This window comes from Talaromyces stipitatus, genomic scaffold (assembly GCF_000003125.1).
Source record: "Talaromyces stipitatus ATCC 10500 scf_1105507295541 genomic scaffold, whole genome shotgun sequence".
NCBI classification, from domain to species: Eukaryota; Fungi; Ascomycota; class Eurotiomycetes; order Eurotiales; family Trichocomaceae; genus Talaromyces; species Talaromyces stipitatus.
In genome coordinates this window covers 121,779-143,565 of record NW_002990115.1, presented here as the reverse complement: position 1 = coordinate 143,565, position 21,787 = coordinate 121,779, and the positions used below count along the sequence as shown (strand labels likewise).

At 47.7% G+C, this 21,787-nt stretch overlaps 7 protein-coding genes across 8 annotated transcripts; 3 read left to right on the top strand and 4 right to left on the bottom strand.

Moving 5' to 3' along the window:
• Positions 1-128: 128 nt before the first annotated feature.
• On the top strand, positions 129-3,182 carry TSTA_023820 (DIL and Ankyrin domain protein). The gene is made up of 4 exons (XM_002479438.1): positions 129-495; positions 585-1,015; positions 1,084-1,488; positions 1,551-3,182. Exons 1-4 carry the CDS (start codon positions 318-320, stop codon positions 3,132-3,134), a joined length of 2,598 nt encoding a protein of 865 aa, XP_002479483.1. The 5' UTR covers positions 129-317; the 3' UTR covers positions 3,135-3,182.
• A 78-nt stretch (positions 3,183-3,260) lies between these two features.
• On the bottom strand, positions 3,261-5,059 carry TSTA_023810 (uncharacterized protein; the record flags this gene model as incomplete). The annotated part of the gene is made up of 2 exons (XM_002479437.1): positions 3,626-5,059; positions 3,261-3,603 (listed from the first exon to the last, which is right to left on the bottom strand). The coding sequence occupies exons 1-2, from the start codon at positions 4,978-4,980 to the stop codon at positions 3,261-3,263; spliced, it is 1,698 nt and encodes a 565-aa protein (XP_002479482.1). The 5' UTR covers positions 4,981-5,059.
• Positions 5,060-8,001: 2,942 nt separating this feature from the next.
• On the bottom strand, positions 8,002-10,190 carry TSTA_023800 (uncharacterized protein; the record flags this gene model as incomplete). The annotated part of the gene is made up of 4 exons (XM_002479436.1): positions 8,002-9,160; positions 9,220-9,291; positions 9,345-9,673; positions 9,732-10,190. 4 exons carry the CDS (start codon positions 10,188-10,190, stop codon positions 8,002-8,004), a joined length of 2,019 nt encoding a protein of 672 aa, XP_002479481.1.
• A 1,177-nt stretch (positions 10,191-11,367) lies between these two features.
• TSTA_023790 (uncharacterized protein) lies at positions 11,368-12,899 on the top strand. The gene is made up of 3 exons (XM_002479435.1): positions 11,368-11,660; positions 11,718-11,853; positions 11,922-12,899. Exons 1-3 carry the CDS (start codon positions 11,532-11,534, stop codon positions 12,776-12,778), a joined length of 1,122 nt encoding a protein of 373 aa, XP_002479480.1. The 5' UTR covers positions 11,368-11,531; the 3' UTR covers positions 12,779-12,899.
• Positions 12,900-13,664: 765 nt separating this feature from the next.
• TSTA_023780 (elongation of fatty acids protein, putative) lies at positions 13,665-15,691 on the bottom strand. Of its 2 annotated transcripts, none has more exons than XM_002479433.1 (5): positions 15,337-15,691; positions 14,656-15,171; positions 14,536-14,605; positions 14,267-14,479; positions 13,665-14,213 (listed from the first exon to the last, which is right to left on the bottom strand). In XM_002479433.1, the coding sequence occupies exons 2-5, from the start codon at positions 15,052-15,054 to the stop codon at positions 13,882-13,884; spliced, it is 1,014 nt and encodes a 337-aa protein (XP_002479478.1). In that variant the 5' UTR covers positions 15,055-15,171; positions 15,337-15,691; the 3' UTR covers positions 13,665-13,881. The 2 variants fall into 2 exon arrangements, with proteins under 2 accessions (XP_002479478.1, XP_002479479.1); XM_002479434.1 differs by having other exon boundaries at positions 14,656-15,168.
• Positions 15,692-16,462: 771 nt separating this feature from the next.
• TSTA_023770 (cytochrome P450, putative) lies at positions 16,463-18,189 on the top strand (the record flags this gene model as incomplete). Its single annotated transcript, XM_002479432.1, has 2 exons — positions 16,463-18,096; positions 18,144-18,189. 2 exons carry the CDS (start codon positions 16,463-16,465, stop codon positions 18,187-18,189), a joined length of 1,680 nt encoding a protein of 559 aa, XP_002479477.1.
• Positions 18,175-21,182, bottom strand: TSTA_023760 (TBC domain protein, putative; the record flags this gene model as incomplete). The annotated part of the gene is made up of 2 exons (XM_002479431.1): positions 18,175-19,198; positions 19,257-21,182. 2 exons carry the CDS (start codon positions 21,180-21,182, stop codon positions 18,803-18,805), a joined length of 2,322 nt encoding a protein of 773 aa, XP_002479476.1. The 3' UTR covers positions 18,175-18,802.
• Positions 21,183-21,787: the final 605 nt, after the last annotated feature.

Below are 21,787 nucleotides of genomic sequence, written 5' to 3'. Positions count from 1 at the left end.
AGGGCAACAACTGCGTCATTTCCTTCTCAGCAGCTTAGCAGAATCACTGCCTGCGGGGGACCCACCACGAAGCCGACGACCGAACATCAAAACAGCTTCCTCTCACTTACCAACATCTCCGCTTCTGAGACGCTAGAATTGGTATCCTGGTATCAATAGCGACGTCGTTGTTGAAGAAGTGTTGAATATCTTGTCAATAAAGATATGCATGTGCTCCCTGTTCATACCAGATGATCCCTCCACCCAGTCGCAGTTGTTATAGTTGGGCATACATCTCATAAAAACCCACAGCGCTCTCATTCGAGGCACTATCGACAATGGATATCGGGGATCCCCATCCGGGGACTGATTTCGAATCCGATATCGAGATTAATTCGACAGACGGTACACCGAAGAATCCAAGGACGCTGCCTCCTGATTTGCCAACGTCGCTGGACGACCGAAGACAAGCGCCAGAGTACGCCGGTGAGACGGAGATGTACGACGGATGGCAAGGTTGGCGGGGCTCTCTTCCCTTTCACCCGTTGTTCTGAAAGAACAGTCTTGTTTTAATGAATGCTTGCTGACTCTGCTTGCTGCTTTAGGCCAATCGCAATTCCTGACGACACCGATTACCGCAAAGCCGTTATCTTTTAGCCTTGCGCTGGACGATCACTCTCATGATGAAGAGCATGAATTACGTGCTCGCTATGCGCAGTCATACTACGACCGAGAGGATGACGATATTACTTCGCGCCTAGAGGATAGTGACGCTAGGCTATTAGAAATGTTGGCAGCGCAGGCTGCACATCGCGAGATGGATTCGCTCAGTACAGACGATGATGATATAGCGCTAGATGATAACCTGTCAGAGGAGGAGAAGAAGAGCATACTACAAAAAAGTCTCAATATGGCCGCTAGTAATGGCGATGTCGAAAGAGTGCGGAAACTAGTCAACGGCCGTGCTCATAAATATGTGGATGTCAATAAACCGGACGAAGAGGGGACGGTACCTTTAATATATGCGAGCTGTTTTGTGGGTATCCACAAATTCCTTGAATTTAGGATAATCCGTGCGAAGTGCTAATATATTCTGATTCACAGGGCCATCAGGATGTCGTTTCCGCACTCCTTGACGTTGGAGCGTTCGTTGACAAGCAGGACCGTAACCAATGGAGCGCATTGATGTGGGCGATGACTAACCGGCATAAAACTATCGCGAAAGTCTTACTCGATCACGGAGCTTCCCCTGACATCAAGTCATCTTCTGGAGGAACCGCACTTGATTTCCTACAGCCTGGAACGGACATTTCACAATATCTGCACGATAACGGGTACAACATAGGCCCCGTAGGAATTGAAGATGACTTTTATGATTCGGGATTCAGCCACGGACGTTTTGAGGAGGAAATGGCTCAGAACGAGATGAGGCGCCGCATGATGATGGAGGAGAGTGCGCTTAACCTCGAGGTTGACTTATCAAGCCTTGGATTGGATGAGAAGATTGAGGTACGTATTGTTCGACGTCCGTGTGAGCACGCGGGTTAACCCTCTGGTTCTCTTGAATATAGGAACCCGATGATTTTGAGGACGATCAACAGGAATTCGTTTGGGACAGGTGCTTGAATGACCAGATGTTTGTCTTTCAAGACAATGAGCTGGAAAAAATCCTAGACATAATCATCACAAACATGACGCCGCAGAGGTCGCCTTCGCAGAAACCTGTACCAGCGAATCTTCTTTTCTTAAGCGCCCGGTATGCGCATTATCATGCCAGTCCGGAGTTGCTAGCGCAACTTTTGATGTCTGCAACAGATAAGATTAATGACGTGGTTGAGCGTCACCAATGGGATATGACAATATTAGCCTTTTGGATATCAAACGCGACTCTGCTCCTGCATTACCTCAAAAAGGACCCAGGTCTCATGGTATCGACGGTTGAGTTTCAGTTACATTTGGCGGAACTGATCAATGAGATCTTCATTCTCATTATCCGCGATGCGGAACGTCGAATGAATCGTGTCTTGGACCAAGCCATGCTTGACCATGAGACAATTCCCGGATTGAGCGACGTTACCTTCCAGAATGAATGGAAGATATTCAAGTCGAAACCAAAACCCAAAGTAGAACCTCCGGAGAAACGTTTTCGTCCTCCATCACCAAAACGCCGAGCGCAGGTTTCGCCCCGCAACATCACATCATTGCTATCCTCTACTCTATTTGTTTTGGATCTCTACGATGTCCATTCGCTAATCACGTCACAAATCATCTCTCAGTTACTGTATTGGCTTGGTGCGGAACTTTTCAATCGCATCATGCTAACGAAGAAATACCTCGCTCGTACAAAAGCAATGCAGATCCGCATGAATATATCTGCGCTCGAAGAGTGGGCACGGAACAATAACAGGAAACCGGAGCATTATGAGAATGGCTCGATGACCACAACAGGAGATACGACGGTAGAATCTGCAAGAAAACACCTTGCTCCTGTGATTCAACTGCTCCAGTGGCTCCAGTGCTTTTCTTCCTTGGGTGATGACCACGAAGCTCTCATCACAACTTTACTACAGTTACAGCAACTTACCCCGAATCAGCTCCTCCAAGCTGCGAGATCTTATCGGGCAGAGGTTGGTGAGAAGGGTCTGAGCAAAAACGCAACAAGGTTCTTGGTCAATCTACAACATGACCCTGATCTGTTATACCGTGAACACGTGAAATTACAAAAACTTGCCATTGCGGCCTCGAATCAAACAGCTCCATCCGTCGATAACGACAATAAATCTACTCCTCTAGCTCCGTCAAGTCCTACAAAACCTGATCAATCGCACCAAGACACACCCCAAACACCCACAACGGCAACACCTGCCGACCAAGATACCAACAACCACACTGACCATAATAACGGCCCCTCAACGCCGCGAAGCAGTGTCTTCCTTAGTTCACCCATCATGTCATCCCCCAGCTATCACTTCTCCTCTTCTGGACCGGATAGCTACCTCCTCGATCCTTCCATGACGCTTCCTTTCATCTTACCTACGAGCACGGATATGCTGATTAGCTACGGCGCTGGATTTGGTGGTACAAATAAGGAGAGAGCCAGAAAGTATATTCCGACTGTGCCTACGGAGGTTCTAAGTCGTTTTGATAGAGTGTAATATCATAATAACCGGATATGTATGAAATGAATAAAAGATTTGAAGCGCGCCTGCAAGGCGATAAAGCATACCGAAGTAGTCTATTCCTTTGGTATCGTATCAACCATCTTCCATGAGACTCCAATTTCACATCCGACCTTGCCCAACCCATAATACCTTGCGTTTCCTTGCAAAGGGACCAATCCCAAATGTGATGTCTAAAACATGAGGCCAAAACGGTTCCTGCCGAGTGGGGATCATGTGATATATAATAAACAAGTATAGGTATAAAATATGTTCAATAACATAAAAGAGAAGTTTGAGAGAGAATTGAAGTGAAGAAATGCAAGTTTGTGAACCGAACCTAGCGTTGACATAAAAAGTACCAAGAATGTCACAACGCAATAACAAATGCATTGGCCTGGATTTTTTCTCATCGACCTGGAGGCTGCCCTGACGGTACATCTGAGCTCCTTCTTCGAGAGCTTGACTGAATCGGGTTTAAGATTGACTCGTGACCTGGTCGGAAACGCGTAAAATTATCCGAGTCCGACTCGGAGTGCTCTTGCCTAGAGCCATGGCTCAAGTCGCTGTGTTGGCGAAAGTGGCTTGGGGTGTGGCCGATGCGTGTTGATGAGGCACGACGAGGTGAGGAATGTGAAAACGCAGGTGAAGGTTTTTCGTGATGCAAAGTGACTGGTGGAGGAGGCGGTGGATGGGACCCAGCAGCTTTACGTTTTCGTCCCGGAGACGTATGGCCCTCAGACTGGCCATGAGCTCGCGAAGATGATTCTTGCCGGCCCCTGGTGGACGGTGTACTCGGCTGTGATTGACTAGGTGGGACCCAATGATGGAAGTAGATAGATGGAGACTGAGTGGATTGAGTCTCAGACTTGGTGGAGGACGGAGCCGGAGCCGGAGCCGAAGGAGGGGGATATGAAGACCCTGCTATAGGCTGAGGTTGAGCAGCGCCTATATTATGCGATGGATGCCCAAAGTGTATCTCGCTAGTATTCAGGCGCGGTATGGACGGCTGCTGAGAATGCGCGTCCCCTATGGAATATAATCGAGCTGGCTGTAACGATCCACGGTAAAGTTGCGCCTGAGTGGGTGACGTAGGTACAGGTTGTGATGGGGATGTATTCTGGATAGGCGCCGGTTGAGAAGCATAAGGATTTGGCGGAATAGCACGATTGTTACCGCGTCGAATATCCGGCGATAGAGGCTGGGATGGATCCGAGGCGTGCGGTGGAAGATGAGGAGCAATCTGCGTTGGTAGAGCTTGTTGCTGGGATGAATGCGCACGATGCTGCTGCTGCTGCCATGTTTGCATCTGTTGAAGACCGGACTCGACCTGCTGGGTCATTTCTGGCGGCACGTTGAAATTTCCTCCGCCAATTCCTACGAATATCAAGGGTACCATCTGAGGGGGCACACCCGCTTGAAAAGCATCGCGTAGCATACTTTGCTCGATCCGCCGTTGTTCTAGCTTTAAGGTTTCTTGACGAGTTCGCTCCTCTTCCTGCCGCCTCCGATCTTCCTCGGCTTTGGTGCGAAGCCATTGCCGCAATGAGTCTTCCGAGTGTTGTGACGGTTCGAATCTGGGAAGTTGGCTTGGCGAGGTCATAACTGGCATAGTTGTCTCCGCGGATCGACTCATCGCGACTGGAGGGGGAAGGTCTCTCCTCGGGTGGTTATCCATTGGTGGGTCTTGATGCAGTTGCGAGGATGAGGAGAGAGGAGCAGGATTGGCAGCGACAATTGTCCGAGGGGAACGGCGAGCGGGAACAGACTGCCGGACGATAGAGAATTCATGAGGGCCGTTCGTTCCGTTCTGCGTGGAAGGCTTCAATGTAAGCAACATCATCAGGAGGTAGTAGCAGTAGGATAGGAAAATCTATCGGCCATGTTTGGTGGCATGCCATGGGAATAGGACAGACGGATCCGTTGCCCAAGAGGAGATCTATCGAGGAAACGAGAAGAATGTGGGAAGTTCATGACGAACAGCAGACAGGTACTGATAGAATTCAAGGTAGGGAGAATGAGAGCAGAACGAGTCGCCAAAGGTACAGCCACAGTTGGTAGAAGAAGCCTGAGGCGATGACGACGATCTAGGCGCAAGCGCGGAGACTGACGCGGCTCCCGTGTCCAAAGAAGGATAGTGTGGTTCCAAGAAGGGAAAGCCGCGGGCCAAGCGCAGGGCGAGTCCCGCTGCCAAGACTTCGGCTAGGCGCCAAATCCAATTGGAGGAAAGAGTAAACGCTAGATTAAAATGGGAAGGACAAAATCCGTTGTGGGTCAATAATTACCTTTTCAGGATTAGAGGCACACGGCACAAGCTAAACCGTTTCAGGTAGCTTAGGTGGCCGGTGCGTCGAAGTCGCGGAGAAGCAATAAATCAAAATGGCCGAAAAATGAAACTGTAGCCGGGTCAAGCTAGCAATCAGAGAGCGGAGTCTAGGCGGAACCGAAAAGGAAGTTGTTCCGGGTGATGTTTTGGATGAGAAAGATCGAGAGGAAAAATAAGAAGGCTGAATAGATGAATGAATGATAATCCCCTGGACTGAGTCGAAGCACACGAATTAGATTGTGTAAAAGCGGTCCAGCAGCTTGGGTCGCAATAAGCTCGAAGGTTTCGATTCTGGATTGAGTGAGAATAGTGAATAGTAGAAGAGGAGAAAAAGAATCTTCCGGGTCCGTCAAGGAATGTACACGGAAGAGGATGATCAAGAGTTAAAGAACGTAAAAGGAATGAACAAATAGACACCAGGGTCCATTCAATGGAGCAACCGTAAAAGAAAGGGAAAAGAAGTAAACCCCAGATAAGCCTGAAGAGAAAGAAGAGAAGAAGAGAAGAGACAGACGACAGGAAAACAAGCTACGCTACACATACATAACTAGCGTGGTGACATGATTAATCAGATCCAGAGCTTCATTTGGGTCAAATTTTGTTGGCTCGCCTCTTGGCCTAATCCGGAAATAGGATAAAGAATCACTTGCACGGACAATTTTTTCCAATCTTCAAGGTCCAAGATGGGCTGCGGCTAAGCCTGCATGTGGCTAGCAATGGCGTCCGGTCAGCAATGAACTTCTCGGAAATGAAGGTTAAATTAGAATTATTGCACGGAGTTGTCGCGGTTCTCCCGTTAGTTCTTTCATGTTTGGTCGAGACCTTAGAACTAAAAGCTAGAACGGGAATACAGCTTATGTTACATTTTAGAAACAGTTAGAGATTCGATTTGCTTCCGCTTTGTGTACCCTATGTGGTCTAATTTGTCTATTCCCAGAGAACATCAAACAAGGTCCGCAAGCTCAGTGCCAAGTCCAGTAGTACACTCAATCCGGAATTTTTGACAGTCGTCTTTCTCTCGATTCCAAAGGCTGAAATTAATGCAAGCTCGAAACCGGATACGAACGGTTGGTCAAGATAGCAAGGATGACAGCACTGACCTTCGGATAGGTAGCTAGAGGATAGCGTTACCTCTAGTGGGTCATCACAGCGTTCGATGCAAGTGTATATGATGGGCATATTTAAACGAGATATGTATCAAAAGATCACTCTCCAAGATTCTGCGGGTACTACATCTATCGGCATGCATACGCGGACTGTTCAGGATGATTGCTGAATTCATGCTCAGCTCCATTCTGCTCTATGAAAGTGAGAGGATGAAAGAAGAGGGAAGGCCATGTGGCTGACAGGTCAATCTTAATGGACCTTGTAACAGCCAATCACGTATAACCAGTGTGCACGGATGCCAAGATCCTTCATTACTTTTTACATATTCAGCCAATCAGATAATCGAACTGACATATAGGCCCCACTGATCCTGAAATGGGTGTTTGTTGATTGGTGGACTGATATCTATGTATTTGTCGATTTGGCCAATCATATATTGTCTACTTGGCGAATAAGACAGGTTAGGATGCTCTTATTTATCATTTTTATGATTCAATTGAGCCGAAGTAGACGAAATGAGACGGAGACACTATTATCCCATGCACTGTAGCTGGTAGTGCAGGACGCTGTACAACGTACCGATGCACCCGAATACGAGATCACTTCCAACAACCATGCCAACCCCCTTTTCAGACTTTTATATTCCCACCGCGACCGAGTCCCGGTTCCAAGGTTGTCCCTGTAATCTTTTCTTTCGTCCTGGTGAAACAAGGCCCTGGAGCCCACCTTTTCCCGTTTGGGACTGAACCGGCGGCTAGCAGCGTTAGATCAAGCCCTAACTTGCATCGTAATTTCAGGGACGGAGTACGTAGCCAACGCTCGAACCACAGAGCTAACTTAGACGGATTGATGTTGGGCCTGACAGCTCCACGAACGGTGGATTGTCATAGAAAAAGGTAAAGTCTGTAAAGTAAGTTTCGTTTGCCTAACTTACTATATTGCCTCCGCCGATGATTTTCCCTTTCAGGAAGGGGTATGGCTAAGCGATGCGCCAGAAAGTAGTTATAAATTGGCCTGCTTACGTATCCGTGGATATGGTTACGTATGCTTAGTAAGACTTGTTAAAGTTCCGAGCCTATATTACTTGTGAGATATGATCAAGTAGCGCCTCAGCCACGGGTGCTTCCAAAACAACCTTGGAAATTCATGAATCCAAGTCTAATTGAGTGCTATTCACCTGGGGATGGCCAGGGCTCTCGTCTGGAGACTTTGGAATAGCTTCTCAATTAGGTACTTTATTAGTCTGATAATATACTCTATATAGTAATAATATATACATAGGAATCCAACTTGGCTCCGCGGAGGCCCTATCATAGCAAGATCACACAGATATAAGGGTGAAATATAGAGAAGGGCGAAAAAAAAAAGAGACGCATTTGTAGCAATAAAGCTGTGGCAGATATGCAGGAAGGAGAAACAAAGAAAAATAAATCAGCGATGACTACCTTGGCTACTATTCGATCTGGATGCAAAGCCGAGTCTTGTCGTAACAGGCGATATCCGCGTCTCAACTTCGACGTCTGGCAAGACAGGCGGCTCATCGGAATTTGTAGCTTCGACCATCGGGGTCTCGGCTTTCGGTGACTTGACGCTCCGCCATTCCAAAAGTAAAGTTGAGATAAACGCGACCCCGGCCATTGGGATAGCCGCAATAAAGACTTTTTGGAGAGCATCGTTGTATACATTGAGTAAAGCCGGTAGTTGATCTGATGGGACAGTAGAACGGAACTGCGTAGCACCAGTTGAGAGAATAGCCGCGATGTCAATGCCAGGCAACCCATTGGCTTGACTGGCCTGACGAAGCTCGTTGGCAAGTATGCTATTGCCGATGGAGATAAACACGGCGCCTCCAAGACTCTGGAAACATGTGACCGCAGCTGTCGCGATTGGGATATGCTCAAGCCGGAGCACACTCTGCACTGCAGTAAAACTTTGCTGAATTGCCATCCCCACGCCTGCAGCGACGAGACATACGAAACCAGCCCATGTAGCAGTGCTGGTTGTGGGTTGCAGAGTACTTATCAATCCAGAACCAGCCGTGGTAATTGCGCAGCCGATTATAGCTGGAGGTGCAAAGTAGCCCACTCGAGTTATAAAAATACCTGTCAACAAACTGAAGACGGAGTTTGGGAGGACATAGGCCAGCATATCAACTCCGGAGCTTATTGTCGAAGTGCCTTGAATAGCCTGAAACCATATCGGGAGAAAATAGCCATGGAGGATCAGGACTGCATAAATGAAAAACGCTAACAAACACGCTGCGCCGACCGTTCTTCTGAGAATAATGTTTGGTATAATGAGAGCTTTGTCCTGACGGTACCATTGCCAGGCGAGAAAGATGATGAGCATGACGCCGAAACCACACAAGAGACCAATGACCAACGAGCTTGACCACGCGTAGCCGGTCGTATTGTATTCGAGAGCAAGAAATAACATAGTAAATGTAATGAGAATGAGTGCACTGCCAGGAATATCGATCTGAGTCAATCGCTGTAAATAGCCCTGTTGAGACTGAACGCCGGTGACACTTTTGAAGAAGAAGATGACCACAATCAACGTCACGCTAGCCACTGGAAGATTGAAATAAAAACTATAATCATTGTCAGTCTCGCTGCCGTTGACAGTATTTGAATCCAGATCCAGACTTACCACCAACGCCATGTAACCATACCAGTAAATACACCTCCAAGAACTGGGCCAGCAGCAGCTCCGGCTCCATACCTGGTTCAAGTATTAGCACAGTTTGAACGTCCACCAAATCGGTCCTGACTTACATCATCCCAATGGCCGCTGTGTAGATAGGACGCTTATGCAACGGGACAGCGAAAGCAATCACCACAAATGCCCCAGTAAGGATCCCCGCACTCCCCCAACCCGCAATAGCCCGGCCAATAATCAGAGTCGTCGAGTTCGGAGCCACAGCGCAGACAAGACTCCCAATTTCGAAGACAGCGACAGAATGAAGAAATGTCCATTTGACATCGAATAGTGTATAGATCCGGCCATACGTCGGCTGTAATGCACAGGCCGTAACGAGGTAAGATGAACCGTACCATCCTACAGCTGACGTTGAGCCAAACTCGTTGGTAATGGCTGGGATTGCCTAAAATGTAGTATGAGAATCTTCTTTCAGAGAATCTGATGGTGAACTGGTTGCATACCGTTGTGATGATGGTTCGATCTAGTGAAACTAGCAAGACGGAAAGACATAATCCCGTAATCAAGAGAATCAAAACAGGTTGACCCGGGTACGCCCGTTTGTTGTCGCTAAAATTCTCATCTTCCTGCTGTATCTGCGTTCCTGCCGTTTTATTCTCATGCTCAACCGTGGTTTGCTCTCTGTTTTGCGAGGTTTCCGGAATGACAATAACGTCTTGCATCACTGGCCGTTCCTTAATTTCAACTATCTGAGAAATTTCTTCAAAATCATCCTCGAACTTCGAATCTCGCTTTGATTCCTCTGTTTTCTCTTCTTTGACCTCAATGTGTTCTTCCAGAGCGTCAGCAAAACGCTCTTCCAAGGCGCTGTCTTCCTCCTGAGTCTCCATCACAGGCGATAACGTGAGCGAAGAGGTTGGATCGTCAGAGACTGCGCTAGCGGGTGGTTGGCCGGGCTGCATGTTTGATCACTGAAAGTCTCTGAGTACCGGAAAGAGACGGATTGGCAAGGTTTGGAGTGTGCATTAGGTAGTTGTAATAGTTGGATCTGTTTACCAACAATATGACGAAAGTTTTGGCCCAGAAGTGCTGTCTAATCCTCATTATCAATAGTTAGCTAGAGCTTGTAAGGAGCTCCGCCCTATCCTATGAGTCCCACTGCGTGCAGTAGGGAGATCGGACCCTCCCAGTAACAGGTGCATCTTCGGGCTCTGCGACCGGTCCTCGGAGAACACCCTTCATAACGTCGCGGCTCCTTCCCCTCAACAAGGCAACCTGCGGAGATCGAACATCGGCGGTGTGACGCCAGGGACATGAGTAGTGCGCATGGTTATTTAATCTTCTTGGCCCTTTTACCCGTCCCTTGTTACTTTGTTGAGGGGCAGAAGCGTAGGATACAGCTACCCGAAGATAAGGAAGGGCCTTGGGAGTTGAATACACAGGTGAGTGAGGGTTTCCACAGGATATGTGATTGTCTGCCCAGTCTTGCATGAATCAATAGCGAGCGGGTCATCGACAAGGAGGTCATGCAGGCCATAAGGAAGTCGACTAGTTGATGGTTTGACATCGAATGTAAGTAAGAGAGGAACTATCGGTCGGCCCCTAGCATTGATTAGGGTCGGCCCATGTGGGTCAGCCCGCTTGTTGCCAGATTGTTACATACGTACAGGTAATTACGTTACAGTACAATATCAGTAATTTTATGAGTCTCTACCTACACTTCCTTGGTAATCGACACCTGCAGGAACAAGGCTCTCTAATCACTTACAGGACACTTTGACAGATTGGACAGAATCCATAGTGGAAAATTTACCCAAAGGGCTCTCAATAAACAGGGGACAAGGATTTCTTGTGACGAATAGTCGGCGCTCTACGCATGGAAAGGAGTTGGCTAATCGACAGTGGCAACCGGAGTAGTCGAGTACAAGAATCTCGCGCATTATCCGGCATAATTGAGATATTTGAAGCCAATGAACGGGCCCAAATAGGAGGGGTCAAAGGGCTATTTTTACAAGGAGAAGCGCGATAAGCAAACAGGTTCGGACAACCAATTCCGTGAAGTCATCAGGTCCCTGGATAATAATCCCTTTGTTTTGTCTTACTTATAAATTAAGAGATTGATTGTTAAAGCCCAAGATCACGTCATTTTTGGTGAAGGTCCAAAATATGTGGACGGATTTGGGTCGATTACATCCCAGGCTACACCATATTCAAACCTGCACAAAGCATCTCAACCAGCTGGGCTTTTTTCATCTGGACGAGATACAACTGTCTGTCCACAGAAAAAAACTTACTGAGGAACGATGGTGGCAAGCGCAGACTCTATTGACCTGGTCAATGTTTGGCTTTCGTTGACTTGGTCACTGCTCTGGAAAGTTTTGGTAACTATTTTGGTGCTGACGAACTTTAAGAACTTTCCTTTCACTTGGCATGTCAGTGTTCTCCATTATGGGCTACTTCCGTGAAACATATTATTGATAATAATATAGATTCGTCTACTCCGTGGATATCGCTGGCTACTACGATCAAATCGACCAAAAAATGGTCCCTCCCCTGCCCAGCTTTTTCAACCTTTGATACTGTCATCTGGAAACGCTCTCTGCGAGTTGGATTATAATGGTCATAGTATGTCTCTTATAACCATGATGACTACATCTATACTACTTTTGCAGTCATTAACATCATCGACTCAGAATCCAACAGTACATACTTTGCCGATTTAGACATTGCTCGCGCTCACCTTATGTGCACACTCTTTTCGAGTGGTGTAGACTATGCTCGAAATGCACGGAGAAGGACCGGTATTCTCGGGGTATCTGATGACCTGATCGGTCTGGCCCTCGGAGCAGTCAGCTGCACCTTTCGAAAGGAAGTAAAACCCTTCCAAAGCTATGAAATTTGGACACGAGTTCTATCATGGGACGAGAAATGGATATACACGGTGACTCACTTTGTGAGAAAAGACACCGTTCGACCACGCAGCTTCACGCTTCTGCCGCAGGGTTACAATTCTCGGCAGGCAAAACTGAACGATCTTGCCAGGAAGGAAGACGCGATATTCGCCTCCGCTTTAAGTAAATGTGTGTGGAAAAAAGGACGTCGAACTGTTTCTCCCGAGATCATGCTTCAAGTCTCTGGTCTACTCCCCCCGCGCCCAGGCCAGGAAGATTTCGTGGTCAGTCTCCGTGACGAACCACTGGGAAAGCTCACTATGAGCAAGCAGTTCGAGGAGTATTATGATTTGCCATTCAAATTGGTCGCTAAGATTGAAGACACGTGGGATGCTCTCAAAGCCCAATTTTCCCTCGAAAATGAAGACATCGCCGAGGAGGGTCGATTTCAGAGCGGAAAACAAGCTCATCCCACCCGAAACAATCGATCACAGCAGCACCAGCAGCAAGAGCCTAGAGAGGAATGGACATGGGAGAAAGTGGAACAGGAACGTCGACGTGGTATGGAAATCGCGAGGAGTCTGGCTGAAATGGATCGGTTGCATGGGGAGTTCACCGCTGATACTAATGCGTTGGCTATGCGCCGGGATTTGTGGTAGATCAATGGCACATCAAAAACGTTTATCGTTTTCTCTTTGTGGAGTGTCTCTTGCAGTTTTAATATAGATTACTTCTTACTCTTACCTTAAATGGCTGAGCTAATGCACATGTATTACACACTGACTCGGAATCTTAAAGTAGTACCATCTTTAGCGACTTCTCCACCCAGAGACAGGCTCTTTTCTCGTTTTTATTTCTTCGTTCTATACAAGGGGTTTAAGGGATTGATGTTATTGAGTCCGAAAATACGGCTTGACCACTCCACGGGTATAGATAGATCCATTGAGTCTGATACATGGTACATGACACCTCATTTTGCACCATTCAATCCAATAGCTCAGATCAGGACATGCCTGAGACGGTGTACATTTTCTGTTCATGGGCATATATCAACGTAACAGCTAAATACACCTCTATTCCATCTATGCCTCTACTAGGACTTTCATGGATGCGTATTCGTAGTCGGTTGAGGAGGTGTCAAGTACCCGCTAAAAAGAGACAAAAACATCAATGTACAGCCCCCAATATTTACATTTTTATTGATAGGCTTCTGGTACAGGTATATAGATGCATTCACATACATGGTTCGTCAGGCTATTGATCCAAGGATTAAATGTAACGTGTACACTCCAAACCATGGGTCCTTATCAACAGAACATCTAGCTAATTGACAGATTCTTTTCCAGTGGCTCTAATCCCCGATTGCTTTATTTAGAAACGCATTTTGTCGCCGATCTTCGGCCCTGAAGTCTATTGTTGTAGCATGTCAAGTCGATCTTACAGACCGCTTCATCAATACATCCACCCTCATGACACGGACAGAAATGCGAGATAGCGGAGAAATTTTAGAGGGCTAGACTCGAAGATAAGAATGAAAAGTGTAGTGCAGAATGATTATCATTATTGGTTACTAAGCATATGTGATTTAGACTAGTTTTCGCATAGAACGTCAGCACTACGGCAACACAAACAATGACTGTTCAGCAAGGACTCTGTGCATGAAGTAAGCGATTAGGAAGCCCCAAGGAATTCCTGTAGTGGAAGCTGATAGCTGAGGTTAAAACGATACATGGCAAGAACCCGCAATGCGAACCACTCGCCCTCAGTCGCGTGAAACAGCCCATTGACTCTTGCTGGACTCGACAGAGTCCATAGTAGCGGTGCCAAATCGGCTACGGGCTGACTTCAATGTTTCTGCTGCGCGTCCAGTAGCGGTGACAGCCTGATCCTTTTTGCCGCCGAGTGCTTTGCGGCCACGATTGCTAGGTTTCCGGTATGTGGCAATATAGAAGGAAATGAAAAGGACGAGGTACGAGCTGAGAGTAAGACAGCCGGTAACTGCTGCCATTAATTCACCCTCGCAGCGTCCAAGGTGTAGGCCATCTAGTCCCCACTCATCGGCATAGTAATCCCACGTAGCAAAATAAACAAATCCTAGGGATATCAGCAACAAAATTTCAGCTCGTACGATAATAAAGAGGGCTTACCAAGATCAAGGACGAACTGGATGATCTGCAGACGAGTGATCCACTCTTTCCATCCGACACGGATTCCACGCGCGCTCTGGAAGTAATACCAGTACATGACTACATGGACAGTCAAGTTCAGTGTGATTGGTACCCAGGATACAGGAGTCTTGCCGACGAGTTGCGTCCAGCAGAGGAAGGCTGTTGCTCCGTGGTGATAGGTATGCAGGAAAGCTATCACAGTCGATTAGTAAGATTGCGCCAGGTTCCGGACTCTGTAGTCGACTTACTCAGTGGCTTTTTCTTCAGCACAAGGAAAACAGTGTCCAATAATTCGACGTATTTGGTGAGGTAGTTCAGCTGAGTTTTGTCAGAACGCTTTCGGAAACGGGTGGATGGGAAGCACTTACGTAGTACAGAACAACCAGTTTATCGGTCCAACCGGGCTTACTACAGATACACTTATATAGGCCGTTATTCCATATGGAAGGAATGAGCTGTTCAAGGAATAGGACAAGCAATGCCCCGCTCACAGCAGTCAACATGAAGTTGTGTATCTTAAACAGAGTAGAGAGTTTGAACGGTTCACGGTTCTTCATCCACTGGTACCCGGTGAATATTGTCAGATAGTAGAACGCGATCATAGCACCTGTCTCCTTGAAGGTGCTCATGGGCGTCTTCTCCTGGTCGAAGTGGAATTCATCGGCGGAATAACCCATGATTGTGGTCCATACTTGGTCGAAGAGCGACCACGGGGATGCCATCTGGATGGCCGGGCCCAACACCGCGTCAATCGCGCTTGCCGACATGCTGCTGATTGTATACGTGCAACAAATAAAAATAGGGATATGTAGGGAATGAGACGTTGGTGATTCTATCACACGACGGAAGAGTTGCAACGCCGGTGCGATGTTCCCGTTTCTCTGCTGATGGCAAGACGGTCAGCTCTTTGGGCACGCGAGGACGAGTGTCAAGCGAGCAGGAAACTCAAAGAAAGATAGAAGTAAAACCAATGGACAATGAACGATATGATATATAGATGCTCTAGACGGATGCAATCAGGGGCATATGAGGGATGAAGTGAGACTTACCGAAATGAAGTCCTCGACGACCCACTCTAACACTTGTGTAGAAGCGTATAATGGCCGCTATTGATATGGCAGTAGATGCATCCAGTCGGGCAAAGATTGACAGCTGTGCAATCCGAATAACCTTGCAGACGATCTGAGCAAGGCTGTATCGCAGAAAGGGCTTGAGGCTATTGCACGCCGTAGGATGAGAGAGATAAGAAATGAAATGTGGAGACGATCGAGAAGCAGTCGAGAAAGAATATTGCGGGACAAGAAAAGAAACACGACGGATCCCTGGGATAAGAATGAGTGAAATCAATAGTGTGAATCTCTAAGAGTACTCCATACATCTGAGATGCAGGATAGAAAAGAAGTCGAGGGAGTTGGATGGGCCAACAACCGCTTACATAACGCATACATCCTTCTTTCCTGTTCCGTCCTTTTGCAAGTTGAGGAAGGTGCTGGCCACACAGGGTGACGGTGACACCTTCCGTACGGGCCTCATAGGCTGATGGGCTCCGGCATAGTCGCTCGGTGAGGCAAGTTACGAAGCAAGGATGCCCTGCAACTAGTCTTGATAAGAATGCATTAGGGCTGGAGCTATTTCCATGATTTCACCGCTATTGGGGAATTCCCGATTCGGAAAACTGTCAATACAGTAAAGTTTCGGCCAGTGGAGTTCGAACCTTAAAAATGACCTGCGCGAAAAGAGCGACGGAGGGTCTCCGAACCACAAGTGGGGCGCGATCTTATCGATAGAAGAAGGGGCGTCCTGTATTTCGTGTATTATGACATTACCGCATATGTATTTACAAGTCTCACCTGTCACATCCTTACATCTCAAATGTGATTGCTCCCCTGATATCTCACCACTAAGGATGTCCGATTTTTCAAGGGTACCGAGACCGAACAAGGAGCACAGCCATGCATCCAGACTAACGAATTCATCTTCGACGTAGAGAATATTGCCCCTTTTCGTGCTATTTCTTCCACATGATTAACCGGGGGTGGTGCTCGGTCAGATATTTTATTCTTGTCCCTGGGTATATCTAATGACCTACACTCCGTACGCAGGTTGTCGGATCTAGAAGTTAATGTTCACCTTTTCTCTACCATTCCCACAAGATTGATTCCTCCTGTGGACACCATGGCCGCCCAGAGAACCACCAGTGTGGCTCCGTTCAAGCCACGGTTCATGCCGTTGATGTTGACAGCAACTCTGGCAGCCGGTGTTGTCTCCAGATCTTCATCGCTCAGTACTGCTGCCGCTCTCGTCTTGTTATATGCCGTGACCGTTCCCAGCTACGTGATCTACTGGTCCTGGATATATCCTTACTATATCTCACCGCTTCGCCATGTGCCTACCGTGCCAGGGAATCCTCTGTACGGCCAGATGTTTGAGATCCTGGAGAACGAAGTAGGCGTGTGTCAGCGTGAATGGCATAAACGACACGGCCCAATTGTCCGATACTTCTTCCCACTGGGTACCGAGCGCTTATCGATTGCCGATGACGATGCATTGAAGCAAATGACTATCAAGAATCCATACAATTACCCGAAACCCCTTGGCGCACGCAAATGGATGACTCGTATCTTGGGAGAAGGTATTCTCCTAGCCGAAGGCAATGCACATGTTCATCAGCGCAAAGCCCTAACCCCAGGCTTCTCCATCGGTTCAATCCGGACTCTGGCCCCCATTTTCTGGCGCAAATCCTTCCTTATGGCAAAGCTCTGGGATCAAGAAATCGGCCGGTCTAAAGACAAGAAGACAGGAACATTTGAAGTTCTGGAATGGCTTAACCGGACAACACTCGATATTATCTGCGAAGCTGGCTTTGGCACCGAGGTTAATTCACTCGAGAACCCCGAGACCCCTCTGCGGGAGGCTTATCGCAAAGTCTTTGTCTTTGATACTTTGTCTCGGTTAATGCATGGTCTTCAGACCCTCTTTCCATTGACCAAGTACATCCCTGCTAAGATGAATCGGGACATGGAAGCTTCACGCGGAATTATTCTTGGTTCTGCCACCAAGATCATCAAGGAGAAGCAAGCCACGGCTAATCCTGCGGACAAGGATATCCTCTCTCTTTTGGTCCGTGATAATCTCAAGTTGCAAGCTGCGGGTGAAGCGGGTTTAAGCTTCGAAACTATGCGCGACCAGGTCATGACGTTCCTTGGTGCCGGCCACGACACTACCGCTACTGGCGTTACCTGGACGTTGCACCTTCTTTCAAAGCATTTAGGGGTGCAATGCAAACTGCGCGAAGAGATTCGCAAACACTATCCTTTCCTCTTTGATCGCGAAAGGCGCGAAAACTTTGATATCTCCACCATTGATCCCGATCACCTGCCGTATCTCGACAACGTATGTCGCGAGTCACTCCGCTACATCCCTCCCATCCCAATGACTGTCCGGGAACTTGTCGAAGACGACAAACTTGGCGACTACGTAGTCCCTAAGGGCACCACGATCCTGGTCTACTCCAACGCCATCAACCGTCTCCCGGAATACTGGGGGCCAACTGCAGATGAATTCGATCCGGATCGCTGGGACCGTCTCCCCGACTCCTACACGACCAATGCATTCATGACTTTCCTCCAAGGCCCCCGAGGCTGTATTGGCCGCAAATTCGCCGAAACGGAGATGAAAATCCTTCTGTGTGTTTTACTGAGTCAGTTCACTTTCGCTCGCGATGAGTCTGTCCAGGATCCAGAGGAGCTCAAGATGTGGAGACTGGTCTTGAGGCCGAGAGATGGTGTACAGTTGAAGGTCACCAAGCTGTAAGATTGTGATTCTTGACGGGAGCTTGGGAGGACTCATATAATAGAATATTCCTGTTTCTACTTGTTCTTAATTTTAATATTATGACTTGAATATTAACCGAATAGATGGTCACGCACCTAAAGAAAGCTAACCCAGCGTATCTCTGTGCGAAACTTCTGTAAGGTCGAGATCTCATCAGACAGGTCAATCCAAGCCTCCTAGTAACAGAAAGCAAACTACCTGGACTTTGACAAAACAGGGTAATTCCCTCTTTCTGTATCAAAAGATAAAATTAAGCGCCAATTATAAATTAGAGTAAAATGGGGACAATATTCCCAAGATGAAGGCACCAAGTTCCTGCGGCAGACAGAGACTCTGGTCATTCATGGCTGAGACTCTGTAAGGGGGTATCATTCGGAATCCAACATCACAAAATTGATTATACAAATGGTAAGAACCGGTGAATAGCAAGCCGAAACAAACAATAAAAGTGTCATGTCAAGTAAATATTGTGGGTTTGGATCTTCGTAATCCATCGAGGACCAAAGAAAGCATCTGAGTGGGTGCATTGGGTGTACCACTCGAGAGAAAGAAATGAAAGGCGATGAACGGTTCATTCGCATCACATATGGACATATGGTATTAAACATTAGTCATGGGCCCAGCTATTTTGTCGATCGTCGCTCGTTGACTGTCAGGTGCCGGGGAAGTCGACACGAGTGACTATCCGTGCTTTTTGCGGTGGTGATGGACCTTATATTCGGCTCTGGCAACGCGCATAAATAGTTCAATGTCTTTTATGGGTACCCAACTAGTAAGCACTTTCATGGCATTCTCAAAATCAGATTCCAGAACAATGTCACGCATGCCATCAATCAAAGCAGCCGATGTTGCATGGAGGACGTCCAAGCCTTGGCCAAAGGAACTGACTAATTTTTCAGGTTGAGAATTAGATGCACGATTACTGTTCGCGCTGGCCTTTGACGAAGGTAGTTCAGCATCCCCAAGCAGCATAAACACATCCCATACCCGGAGTTGCGCCGGGAAAGGGATCGAATAATTAAAAAGTGTCAAGTACCACCGCGTCCCATAAGACGTGGGAGGAATACCCAATTCATTCTATGACGAGTCAGAGTCAGCGTTGAAGAAGAAAGCATTAGTGCATGTAAAGACTTACCAACTTCCCCGCCACTTCACCATTGCCTAACCACTCTTTTTCAAAATCGTTCAGTGCTTCCATCAAACCTGAAAAACCTTCTCTGTAAAGATGCTGTAGCCCTCGTAACATCCAAAGACGGGCAAGCATGACAAAGGCATTCTCTTCATCGTAGTATGCTAGCAGGGTCGCCGTGAGTGCTGCCATACCCTGCACATATCCAGTATCGGGGAAATATAGCGACATGGCATGCAGAACTCGAAACAAAAGTCTTTGGCCGCCACGATAGCGGCGACGAAACATTATGTGGCTGCTAATCGTGCGGGGTACGTCGATATCGATCTGTACATCATCGGGTGAAGATACATTCTGATATTGATGAAATGCACTTATCAATTCTGCTGCCGACGGACTACCCTCGTGTTTCCTGGCGCTGGATTCCAGAAAGGCATACCATGCCGTGGCTCTCCAGCTATCGGGAATTCCTTTCCAAGTCCGTTCAATAAGTTTGGAGCTGCTAGTGTCAAATTCAAATGTCATGCCGCTTCCATCATGCGTCTTCTTCGTCGGCTTCGCCATTTTCATCCATTTGTCTTCGCGTTCCCATTCTTTCTTCTTCATAGTCGTTGACACAGGAGTGTCCTCAGCAGCTGCTGGGACTTCGAATGGTAGAGTAAACATGTCGCCTGCTTCGTCTCGAACTCGACGATCTCGGTTATGTGGCAATCGATTGGCTGCGTACCGGAATTTAGATGGCGATCTCTTTAGTGTGGGACTGTATGCGCTCTGTGAGGAACTTGGTCGATTCGAAGAGTCAGATAATTTACGGTCTCGTGTTGGCGATTTACTTGCAAGAGATCTGCTGCTGCTTCTTACAGTCCCAGCCGATCTTCTGAATGTGTTCTTTCGTCGCGGTGACTCCGATGCAAGAAGTAGGCTGGTTGAAACGCGTTGAATCGGTTGGGGTTCTGCACAATCCCCGGGTTTAGAGCGCGGTACAATGAAGCCATATCTGTCAACATCCGCGGCATCCACATTTTGCCAATCTTCGATCCCCCCAGCAAGCTCTTTCGACTCCCGCTTGATAGAACTAGTTGCACCCACCGAAGCGATACTCTTAAAGTCCGTGGTAGATCCATTCAGCTCTGCGAATCGGTCTAAAGAACCTTCGACTGGGCTCGGCTCCTCCCACAGAATGCCATTTTCCTCTGCGATTGCCCGACTAACCTCGGCATCGGTCACGTTGTCATCTCCCTTCTCATACATCAACCTAACACGACGCGATAGCATATCCTCATCCGCTGAAACAGCTCGTGGCGTGAGCTTAGATTGTCTGACACGTAGAGTATTCGGGGTTCGTTTACGTGGAGAGGTAGAGGTACCGGGATCACTGTTCGGAAGAGATATAGCCGGTGTAGTAGGGTTGGCTTTCATCAAACTGCCCCGTTTGGAGAACTCCATTGAGCTTGGAGTCAAATCTTGAAAGTCAGTGGTTGGAATGTTCATGGTGATTCCTTGAAAGGAAGCTTGGTCTGAACTATTGGGCGCCGTCGCAGATTTTGGTCGCACAGATTCGGTCGATTTACGAGGCTTGAGAACGCCCCACCTCCTCTCAGACCATCGGGAGCTGGGCCGGGAAGATGCATCATCTACCCTGATGCTTGGGATATTTGTGGGCGACGGGATACTTGGTTGTTCCTCCAAAGGGACGGGATCGACCAGGTTATCCTGCACTGACCGCGGCGGTTCTCCATTCTTCAATTCATTGCCATTCGACGCATACATTGAGTTATCAATCTGTTCTGACGTCGCATTGGCAATATCCAGCTGTGTCCGGTTATCGCTCGGGCTTGTTGCAGGACGCTCACGGGAGAGTTTATTCTTGAAGGGAAGAGGGGCGGTCTCTTCGAAAGCGATACCGGGTACTGAAATCACAGGCTCCGGCATTTTATATATCGGTCGTCGCTATCAATTATAAAACCTGAAAGCATTGTCCACTAAATCGCCGCGAAATCGATCGAGAGAAAACGGCATTCATGCAAAAAGCTGGTGGGCACGCGATATTGGGGGCATGGGAAAAATGCGCCGCGGTAGACAACCCTCGGATTACCACAGGACTGCAATATATATAGAATCAAAACACACGAAAAATTGCAATTGCAGCAACGCTGAGAGTAAGCGCAGGCTATAGTAAGGCGATAATTATGGAGTTGACTCGCTCGGCTCGTGGAGAGAATTCTCGACGGCTGTTGCGAAGTTGTCTCTGAAAGGGGACGCTGGAAGGCGGCTCCCGCCAAGCTTGGGAGCCCACCCGGTGGACTATTCCCGTTATATACTAGCTCTCCAGATGATTACGGCCGCTAACCCGTTCGGTCGGCGGTTGGCTTGATCGTCCAATGTCTAAAATCCGAGATAATTAGTAAACCTTTTGACAATAATCATTGCCGGGCCAGCTTTCAGTCGGTACTATGTATCGCGAAATGTAACTCGTTGTTTCTGCGCAAAGCTTGAACGGTGGGATGTCTTACAAGAGTGAAACAAAATACCCTCCC

Excerpts from the sequence above, each read along its gene's own strand:
- TSTA_023790 (XM_002479435.1), top strand. The coding sequence starts at position 11,532 with ATGGTGGCAAGCGCAGACTCTATTGACCTGGTCAATGTTTGGCTTTCG. Across the intron at positions 11,661-11,717 it reads ACTTTCCTTTCACTTGGCAT|ATTCGTCTACTCCGTGGATA; the intron begins GTCAGTGTTCTC and ends ATAATAATATAG. Across the intron at positions 11,854-11,921 it reads GTTGGATTATAATGGTCATA|AATCCAACAGTACATACTTT; the intron begins GTATGTCTCTTA and ends TCATCGACTCAG.
- TSTA_023780 (XM_002479433.1), bottom strand. The coding sequence starts at position 15,054 with ATGTCGGCAAGCGCGATTGACGCGGTGTTGGGCCCGGCCATCCAGATG. Across the intron at positions 14,480-14,535 it reads GCTGAAGAAAAAGCCACTGA|CTTTCCTGCATACCTATCAC; the intron begins GTAAGTCGACTA and ends CGACTGTGATAG. Across the intron at positions 14,214-14,266 it reads CCAGTTCGTCCTTGATCTTG|GATTTGTTTATTTTGCTACG; the intron begins GTAAGCCCTCTT and ends TGATATCCCTAG.
- TSTA_023820 (XM_002479438.1), top strand. The coding sequence starts at position 318 with ATGGATATCGGGGATCCCCATCCGGGGACTGATTTCGAATCCGATATC. Across the intron at positions 1,016-1,083 it reads TAATATATGCGAGCTGTTTT|GGCCATCAGGATGTCGTTTC; the intron begins GTGGGTATCCAC and ends TCTGATTCACAG. Across the intron at positions 1,489-1,550 it reads GATTGGATGAGAAGATTGAG|GAACCCGATGATTTTGAGGA; the intron begins GTACGTATTGTT and ends TCTTGAATATAG.